The 10,434-nt window shown below is 37.3% G+C and overlaps 1 protein-coding gene, 1 non-coding gene and 1 pseudogene across 3 annotated transcripts; 2 read left to right on the top strand and 1 right to left on the bottom strand.

Moving 5' to 3' along the window:
• The first annotated feature begins 2,230 nt into the window (after positions 1-2,230).
• LOC148907800 (52 kDa repressor of the inhibitor of the protein kinase-like) lies at positions 2,231-3,376 on the top strand. Its single transcript, XM_089035750.1, has 2 exons — positions 2,231-2,895; positions 2,995-3,376. The coding sequence occupies exons 1-2, from the start codon at positions 2,231-2,233 to the stop codon at positions 3,374-3,376; spliced, it is 1,047 nt and encodes a 348-aa protein (XP_088891876.1).
• A 2,540-nt stretch (positions 3,377-5,916) lies between these two features.
• Positions 5,917-8,690, top strand: LOC116289087 (uncharacterized). The gene is made up of 7 exons (XR_016120828.1): positions 5,917-6,431; positions 6,689-6,909; positions 7,025-7,156; positions 7,234-7,405; positions 7,741-7,889; positions 8,181-8,375; positions 8,560-8,690. It is a non-coding gene; the product is annotated as an uncharacterized LOC116289087 (transcript).
• Positions 8,691-8,738: 48 nt separating this feature from the next.
• LOC148907799 (uncharacterized) lies at positions 8,739-10,221 on the bottom strand (annotated as a pseudogene). Its single transcript, XR_016120699.1, has 3 exons — positions 10,009-10,221; positions 9,429-9,671; positions 8,739-9,057 (listed from the first exon to the last, which is right to left on the bottom strand). The product of XR_016120699.1 is annotated as an uncharacterized LOC148907799 (transcript).
• Between the last annotated feature and the right edge of the window lie 213 nt (positions 10,222-10,434).

Here is a 10,434-nt window from a genome sequence, read left to right as displayed (position 1 = left end):
ACGAGTTTGCCTAATGGTCGTGGGTCGTGGGTACGAAGTCGTGGGTCTTGGGGATGAAGTCGTGGGTTCCAATTTTTTTCCAAATTTATCATTTATAAATTTAAATTTATCACTATACTTCCAAAACAAAATCGTGTGGCTTTATTCCTATAGATTCGGTGTAATTGTGGGTTGTGCAAGGTAGTCTGTGTTTGATTTGCGTGACAGTGTTATAAAAATACACCAAAATTGGTGGCCTGGAAAACCTTTTAGCACTTTCTTACATTACATTTAAGTATATTGGCCTTGCTGTTTAAACATAAATCTAGCGAAGAAAAAAAAAAGAAAAAAAACAACAACTAGTTTTCTACCTCGTTCGCTTCAACGAGGAGTCTTCAATGGACTTAATGCGGATGTTACCTAGAAACTGGAGCGACAAGCCGCTGCAAACGTGTAAAGTCGATGGACAGCATTTCGTTTTCGGCATTACGTTTCTTCTCGTTCTAAGTGTTTCGTTGCGAGAAAGCTTGTTTCACTATTTCTTAGTAATTCTCTTTGTGTTAATATGGAAATCCTGAGTAAACGACTTGAAAGTGCGGGTTTTACCGTTACCTACGACTCCAAGGTTGATGAGGACTGCTTTTATGCAGCGGCAGCGTATCAGTTGGGCTTAAATACCAAGAAGGTCAAAGAAGTTATATTCAGTAACTTAGAAGATAACTGATTTGATGTAAGTATAATCAAAACGATGTTTTATTCTTGATTTTGCGGGTCCATACCTAAATTATAAGGAAAGTAGAAATTCGAATAGAGTCAGCTCTTTAAAAATCATGTCCATGGGATGATGAATAATCATCGGTTTAGGAGATTCCTACACGTGTCTCCATCTTTAGCTTCTTCACCAGTCTCAAACCTTTTATTCAGTTTTATTGGAACCAAATTTTAATTTTATGTCCTAATGTATACGAGAGATCTCGTATCTTTTCGTATTGGGTGCGACTGGAAAGAGCCTAGCTATGCCATAGATTAAAATATTTTACTCTGCATGGCTCACGTACGGAAGCTTCTAGGGGACATGCGAGATGCGAGTTGTTTGAAATGCGAGATACGAGTTGCTTAAAATGCGACATGCGAGTTGCTTAAAATGCGACATGCGAGTTGTTTAAAATGCGAGATGCGAGTTGATTAAAATGCGAAAAAATAATAATAATAATTTATCATAATAAAATTACACAAATAATAATTAATAATAATAATAATAATTAATAATAATAATTTATCATAATAAAATTACACAAATTTGGAATATATGTTGGTTGCCTCAAAGTTGCTAACCATCTCTATTATAGACAACTTCAGGAAATATTTTAGTTCAATAGTAGTTTTAATTTATTAAATCCAACAGTATGGGAATGAGGATTTTCAAAGTTATGTAAAAGAAGTTGAAGAAGCCAATGAACGTGAATTACAAGCCAACTTGGAAAACCAAAAGGCAGAAGAAATTGAAGATATTCAAAAAAAAGCGAGCGAAATGTGTTCGGCACCCCTGTTTTAATAAAACTCGCGATGCTGTTGGTGTTGTCATGGAAAAAATAATGATAATAAATCACGATGGCTCTCATAGGGGGGGTTGCAACCCCCAAAACCCACCCCTAGATCCGCCACTGCGACGAGGTGACGATCCAGCTAATGAAAGTCTCCAAGGTAGCTTCCAAGCTCTACTGTATTTTCAAGTTGAGAGTGGTGATAAGGTTTTACAAGAACACCTCCAAACTTCATCGCGTAATGCGACCTACACTTCAAAGACCATCCAGAACGAAATGATTACAGTTGTTGGCAAATATATTCTGGATAAACTATCACGAGAAATTAGAGAGAGCAATTATTTTTCTATAATTGCAGATGAGGCTGCTGATGTTTCTACTAAAGAAAATCTATCAGTTGTCATCAGATTTGTCGGCAAAAATCAAGCCATTCGTGAAGAATTTGTAGGCTTTCATCTTTGTGAAGAAGGCACAACCATAAGAGCCATAAAAGACCTTATAATCAATGCCGTAACTAATCTAGGACTCTCTATGGATGACTGCGTGAACTGTGTTATGATGGTTCAGGGAACATGGCTGGTCGATTAAATGGAGCTTCTTCCTTGATAACTAGAGAGCATGAAAAGGCTATTTATGTCCATTGTATGATTTATCGATTAAATCTTTGTATTGCCGATAGCTGTTCCTTGCAATTAGTAAGAGACATAATGACAACTGTAAGGAAGCTATCAGAATTTTTTAACAACTCCCCAAAGCGTCAGCAACATTTGATTGCCAAAATAAAGGAACTGTTGCCTGACAACAACCATCGTGTACTAATCGATGTATGTAGAAGCAGATGGGTAGCAAGAATTGATGGTATGGACAGAATTGTTGAAATGCTGCTGCCTGTAGCCTCTGCACTAGAGTATATTGCTCTGAACAGAGATGCAGATGGAGACAGGGGGTATGGCGACTGGAACATAGACAGCAGAAATGATGCTCAATCATTATTAAATACTATTTCCTTTACGTTTATTGTTGCCATTGTCATTGTCAGACGTATTCTTGATTTAACAAGACCATTGACTTTAAAACTGCAAAAAAAGGAAATCGACCTGGTCAAAGCAAAGGAGGAAATATCTCTACTGAAGAGTGCTTTACAGGAGATGCAAAGAGATATCGATGCAAGAAATCATAACCTGTATGAAGAAGCTGTTGCTCTTGCAGCAAGCATTGGAGTTGAACCCTGTATGCCAAGGGTAGTTCAGAGGCAAAGACATAGAGTTAATGCACCTGCTTCCTCTCCTGAGGCATACTATAGAACTAATCTAACCACAGCTTTCTTGGATCATTGCACTCGGCACATTGACAGGCGTTTCCAAGAGGAAGTGTATAGCTGTTATAAAGGCCTGTACATAACCCCATTTGTTATGCTCGATAATGTAGCCACATGGAAAGGCAATGCAAGATAATTCTGTGCCTACTATAGGCAAGATATTCCAAATGTTGGTGGTCTTGAGGCTGAGCTGGTCATGTGGGAAAGTCTGTGGACAGTTCAGCACAACAGAGGACAATATATCCCAGACAGAGTGTCTCAGGCCTTGGCAGCTGTTGACAAACAAGCATTTTGTAATGTTTTTACAATTTTGCAGCTTCTTGCCACTGTTTCAGCTACTTGTGAACGATCTATAACAACTCTGAGATACTTGAAAACATATATTCGAAATAACATGGCACAAGATAGCTTGAACGGCCTTGCCCTAATGTATGTCCACCGGGAGAAGCATATCGACCTTGACCAAGTGATTGATCTGTTTGCACAAGTGCACCCAAGACGAATGAGAATGGCTGATATTTTGCAAGACAAATAATAAGTAAGAATTGTCTTATATTGCTATTAGTAAGTCGGCTGCGTTTGAATAATTGAATCTATTGTTTTCTGTGTCTAGTGTTTTCTGTCCTTCTCTCCGGCTAACTAAATACATCAGAAATCACATATATTGTAATTTATATCAATGTGTTTTAATTTAACATGTATTCACAGTCATTATTAGCTACTTCCATTATACACAAGAAGTAAAAATTACATTATTGAAGATTTGGAATAGGTGGATTTGAGAATTGGCAATGGTCATGAAAAATCCTAGATCCACCCCTGGAACGTAACTTAGCTTTCACGTTAGATGATATTGAAATTACCTCTGATCATATGGTTATTCATGTGTAAAAACGCAAAAACGACCAGTATAGGCAGGGTCATTTTTCCTTGTTGGTAACAACCCGTAATCTGACTTGCCCTGTTGCGGCTACTGAGAAATTATTAGCTAAGTTACCGTATGGGTCACCTCCTAAAGCTCCCCTCGTAAGGCGCATCGTCAAGTGCAAGTCCTACGAGTATTTTCACTCTAGTAAGGTGACATCTTACTCTACAGTAAGAGATGAATTTAAAGTGCCCCTTGGACGAAAATTGCTATCTTTTCGTACAAACTTGAAACTTCGTCCAAATAATCCATACTACCCCATTAATCACCTGTAGAAATTTTTTCTTCGTATTCCGACGGGAAGTTTGAAAATTTTGCGTTTTTACTACCGGCCGCCATTAATTTTCTTCATCAATGATTTGGCTTAGAAGACTGGGGATGAGTGAGGGCTATGACGTCATTTACTCTACTCATTCCAAAACACTCGTGGCTAGTCATTATACAAACTCTGTCAAACTTTCGTGTTATAGTTACAAATAATTTATAGAGAGCTCACGGCGAGTAGAATGCCAGCAAATCGCTGTGTGGTTTTTGGTTGTAATAATTTCGCCAACAAATCGAATGGTATATCGTTGCATTATTCGCCGAAAAACAAGCAAGACGGCGACAAATGGAAAAGGTTTGTGCGTCTTCACCGGGCGAACTTCAACCCGCCAGGAAGATTCGTTGTGTGCTCCCTACACTTTGAAGAAAAGGTTTTCGCAAGGGCACTACATATCGAGGGAATGCAAAGACGTTTGCTTCCTAGAGCAACTCCAACGATCTGGCTTCCAGAGCAGCAACAAGAAACTTCTGTCAGTGACAGAAGCCGCCGCCACGTGAGTATAACTAAAACTTTGTTTTTCTTCTTTGCGTTATCAATTATCCGTAAATGAAACAATTTTTTGACATGTCACAAAAGTAAAAAAAAGTATCTGCTTATTCGTAAAACCAATCAAAGCGTTACATGTGAACGACGGCCTTTACAAGAAAACTTATTTCTAGACAAACATGTCGCGCGGCTGCTTCAAAAATTCACTAGTGCGGCATATCAAAGCAACAATTATTCGTCGGCGTTTTTATTTTGATTGTGGAACAATTGCTTCAATGAATTGGCCTCGTTGAAAATGGAAGTATTTTTTGAATGTCTTTTTCAGGCTCTTAAAAACATCCTTCAGCCTGCTAAAAATGTTGAAGAAGAAGCTGAACAAATGGCTGCTAATAGTCACCTAGAAGTAGACGAAGTTGAAGACTGAAATGACCAGGAGTCGCCCCAAAATGAACAACAACGAAACCTCGGGAACTTCTGGTCCCAAGCACAACAAGCAAGTCCACATCGTGTGAGGAATGTGTGTACTTACAAACAGAAGTCTTGCAACTTAAAGCAGACTTAAAATCCATGAAGACACAGGTGAAAAAGTTGGAGAGAACAGAAAGTCAGCTGCTTGCTGCTCTTGAACAAGCAACTAAAAAGTCTACAGTGTTTTCACAAGGTATGCTAGAGGTTATTGTCATAAAAAATATTAATAAATATTACATAATAATGATGATATAATGACAACGATGAAAGTATTTCAAAGAAATATAAATTTATTTATCTTTTTTGCACAACATTTTAAAAATAGGATGTCAGACTGTATAATTACAATCATGAACCTGAATCTGATGATGAAGAAATGGACATTGAGGAGGAGGATATCTGTGACCCTGAGTGGCAGGAAAAAGTACAGAGGGAAGTTGACAAAGTCTTCAACCAAGACAATGAAGTGGCCATGGAGGAGGAACCTGTCATCGCCAATGATGGCAAGTACAATGAGCTGGCTGAAGACAATCCAGAATATAGTAACCCCGAGAGTGATAATCTTGACCCCAGGTAACTACAAGCACAAACTGCGCTAAGCAAGGTTGATACACCACATCATTCATAATAATATAATATATAAAATGTATTAACTTTCATCAATCATACTCGAGTGCTTGCACTGATCCTGTGAATTTCACTTGTTGCTGAATGTTTTATGCAAGCACTCAAAGCAAAACTCTATGGTAGCCCCAGAATGATTTCGGGGGGGAGGGGGCAGGGCTTTTACCTTGAAAAGGCATCACAGTGTATATATATATTTTTTTTTTTTCTTTTCCCCACTTCAGATTGACCACAGAAGGAAAAGATTGTAGAGAGCAACTAAAGTGTATTGTGTTTCTATCTAACCTGCTCTTGTTATTTCAATTTTGCCACCTGTGTTGTCACCCCAAGCCATCAATTTCCACGAAACAGACTGGGACAATGATAACTGTCACTACACTTTGCAGTAAATGCAAAAAGACCAGCACTTGGCTTAGTCAGCCCTTAATATTAGGAAAATTCCCAGCCGTAAACATTCTATTAAGTTTTGGCATTTTGACAGCTGGGGCCTCCATCAGGAAAGTGCTACTGGTGCTGAGGCACATCAACGTAATGGTCTATAATGAAACGACCTACTATTATCATCAGAGACATTTCTTAATACCAGCAATTGTCTCATTCTGGCGGCAGTACCAACAAGGTCTAATAGACAAATTAAATGGGGTAGAAGTGGATTTGGCAGGAGATGTCCGCCATGATAGCTCGGGACACTCGGCGAAATATGGCACTTATACTATCTTCTGTTGTACGTTGGGCCTCATTATCAACATAGTTCTCATTCAGGTGAATTTTGATCACATTTATGATTTGTAACTACAGGGACAGATTGGGGGGAGGGGATATAGCTTATATTTTTTTTACTAAGTTCCACTTATTCTAATTCTTATCGTTGTTAATATTATTACTATAACATTGTTATTATTGTTAGTACAGCTAACTGTAATAACAACAATAGTAAAAATATAATAACAATATTAAAGGGAATATTTGTTTTCTGTTAGTGGCCATTTATTATTAGACTCATGATTTTATTCTTACAGGCAAATGAAGTTGGAAGCAGTTCCCAAATGGAATTCCTTGGCCACCAAAGGTCCATTATGTACCTCCTCACCACAGGGATGCTGATTAAACAGTTCATATCAGACCGTCACACATCTATCACCAAATGGATGAAAGAAGAATGTCCAACATTATGCAAAGACAATGGAAAGCCTACAACCTGCCATTACTTTGATTTATGGCACATAGCAAAAAGTATGTGGTAGTATATAGTACACATACCTATATTGTGTTGGCATTAACTGTTGTTTCCATTTCAAGCCAAATTTGATCCCCCCCCCCCCCCCCCCCCCCCACTAATCACATGTTTTCAAGAGAAAAGCTGTAACAAGGATACACAATATCACTTATTTAGTGGAAATGATTGGAAATGTCTGGCCTGCCAAACCAACTGTTCAATAAATGCACACATGGAATCCTAGCTACTCCTAGAGTGTGGCTCACTAAAAGTAAATATGACAATGCTATTTTTAATGTAACTTATGATGAAATTATCCATGCTATAATTTGAATAACACTTCCATAGGTTCAGAGGCATATGAAAAGATATTTGAAAAACTCACCAAAGTCAGTCTAAGCAAAGCAATCAAAAATGCTTCTCCCATTGCACAAACAAGCTCCCTAGAAGGCTTTCACTCTGTGATCAACCAGTTTGCGCCAAAGATGCTGTCATTCTCTTATTTGGGCATGTTTAGTAGGTAAGTTACTTGTTTGTTGACAGTATTTGCACATTGATGCTCCCTTACCAATGATTTGCACCTTGTTGCAAGAAGTTTGTCATATGAAAAATGAGCAGTAGCATGTATATTTAATTTAGTGAAAAGAAATAATGAAGAGATAAAAGACTTTTCATGTCTTTCTTTTATCATTTCATTCATGCTTCTGCAGGTAAGACTACATTTTCACATGTTTTTCCAATATAGGTTTAAATGCACTCCACCAATACAAAACACTGAAGTTTGTCCTTCCTTTACAGCGATAGCTAAAAATAACAAAAGGAGAAACTAAAATGGTTAAATGTACTTCCTTTCAGGACAATACTAGCTGCCCTTCACTTTAACTATAATTGTGACAGAGAATCAAAAATTGATGATCATGGAGATAAGAAGTTGAAAGTAGTCTATGCCAAATACAAGAATGGGGAAGGGACAGTTCGTGAAGTGAGAGTACCCCAGAATTATGGTAAGTACAAAGTATTTTAAATCTGATTTTTCCCATGAACTAGAACAAGTGCCATAAAAAAACTTTTTTCTAGGAGGTCGCAGTGAGAAAAACAGAAATAGTTCAGTGGAAACACTTAATGGATTGTTCGGTGTTCTATACCAACTCCACAAAAAGTAAGTAACTTGTAATGCTCTATCAATTAAATGGTTCTTAGGGGAAAAAATGAAATAAGTAAACAAAGTTGTAAACTTTTTCAAAATCTGTACTATAAGAGAAAAAATGTCTCAAACTTTATTCCTATTATTTCAGACTATGTGGACGATATATTCAAATGCCTGGTTGAAACACCTAGAGCTGATCTTAAACAGTTGAGAATAGAGCTGGAGGAGAGTGTGCCAGAACCTATGCATAGTATGTTGGAAAAAGAAACAAAGGAAGAGGCAATTAACAAGCATCAAAACAGAAAAGGAAAAGAAACACAACTTGTCCCACCCACATGTACAGGTAATATATTCGTGTTTCTAGAATAACATGACTGTTCAATATTAAAAAAGGTGAAAATTTGCAAAGTTAGAATCACACTTGCATAAAAATGGTAACAGAATAGTACCTCACATGGAAGGTTTTGTAATTGTTGAATGAATAATGTCTCTGTATTCCCTAAGGTTCTTATATAATTTTATTTCAGAGGAACAATTGCAAAACTTGACACAAGAAAGAAATGCTGCACGAAATGACAGAAGAGCACCTCACTGCAGAAAATGCGGGCAACCAATGAAGGGCCATGACAAAGAGGAATGCAACCGTCCGTTTATATAACCAGTAGCATATGAAGTAATCGTAAAAAATCATCACAAAAATGTTGAATACCATTGTGAATTTGCTTATGGATGTCAGATGGTATAACATATTCTTGACAGATTTATTACTCACTATCTTACTATTGTTCATAGGATTCGTTTTAGTTTCAGTTCATTCATCTGATTGTTCTTCACTTTCTGACTCTTCGTATGACACTACTCGTCCTTCGTCTTCTTCCAGGAAGCCTTTATAACTTCCATCTTCAGATGGAAATGCTCTTCGTATGCTATTATAAACACAACAGGGCAGACGTAGTCTTTTTGAATTGCCAGTGAAATCCCATATGAATCGAAAAAATTGTCTGTATGCAACAGATCGAAGAAATCTGAAAGATGGAGTATTTATTAAACATTTTGATTTTTTCATAATCAATTCAATTACGATACAAATTTCAAAATAATCATATACTATGCTAGGTGTATTAGCATATTGAATGCAAGCATAGGTAGACAGAGTACAAAATGTAAGAAGTACTGGCCCAAAAAGTCTACTAGCTATTATTCATTTTCATATAATGCATATGCTGAATGAATTCAGTCCCAATGAAATAATTGGTTCTGGGTATGATTCGTATTATATTATTTGGGCTTTTGCCAGCTATTCTTATTACTGTATACATATTATAACAAAATATTGGAAATTTTCTGTTAATCCTGGAGCCTGAAGAGACCTCAATAAAGCTCAATCAATACTTACTCTGATTCTTTAGCAAAGCCCTTTTCTCTAAGAATAGTATAACTCCTGTTCGTTCTTGTCTTCAGTCCCACTGCAGCGGTTTCCAGAACATACTTGTCTAGACACACAGATTCAAAGCCAGGGTGACATGTAATACATTGAACTTGTTGATCCAGTTCATTCAGTTTGTCCATGCATCTCATGATCTCATCTCACTCTTCTTGCTTTGTCACTAGAGTTAGGCAACAATTAGAACAAGTGCACCTAGGTAAATAAAACAAAGATCGTATCAAAACAAGTGTACCTATATATCCTTATAGAAATATCACGAAACTCGGATTTTCTTCATCATAATTTGCACTTGTCCTTTGAATAAAAAATTTTCAAATGAGAGCAACATCACCTAACACAAACAAAGAACCCCACTAGTTTGTTTTTTAAACAACTCAAGAAAGCTTAGAACATACAGATTGGCTCTTGTTTTTATACGCGTTCCTTAATCTTCCGATGAAAATTTGTTTGCTGCTTCTGCGTATTCTCGATGACGGCTTAACTTCACTTGTGATTTGTCCTTGCTTAATTAAAGTTTTAAGTGTCTTACCATTGCCTGGACTCCCCACAAAATCTTCTTCTTAGCATCTCTTCTTCTTCGAGCTCGATTCTGGATTGCTCGTTGAACTCAGCGATCTCTTCTTCGTTGGCAATAGGTTCGAGCTCTTCACAGTCGTATATCTCGACGCTGTTGACATTTTCCATGTTTTTGAAGCAACAGAAAGGTCGACAAGGAAAATATCGTACTCGGTCGCTGATATGAGCGTGAAAACTTTTAAAAAATCTACAGTAAACTAGCTTCTAACTTCTCTAACTTTACGAAGAAACAAGAGGAAAGACGCCAGCGTTTTGGAATGAGTAGAGTAAATGACGTCACGAGAACACCGCTGACCGAAAATAATCCTTTTGGCCGTGAGATAAAAAATCAATGGCGGCCGGTAGTAAAAACGCAAAATTTTCAAACTTCCCGTCGGAA

This window comes from Actinia tenebrosa, unplaced genomic scaffold (genome assembly GCF_029948245.1).
Source record: "Actinia tenebrosa isolate PJP-AT-01 unplaced genomic scaffold, QUT_ActTen_1.0 PGA_scaffold3__52_contigs__length_22856419, whole genome shotgun sequence".
NCBI classification, from domain to species: domain Eukaryota; kingdom Metazoa; phylum Cnidaria; class Anthozoa; order Actiniaria; family Actiniidae; genus Actinia; species Actinia tenebrosa.
Note: the sequence above shows the minus strand (reverse complement) of the source record. Positions and strands in the feature narration are given on the sequence as shown.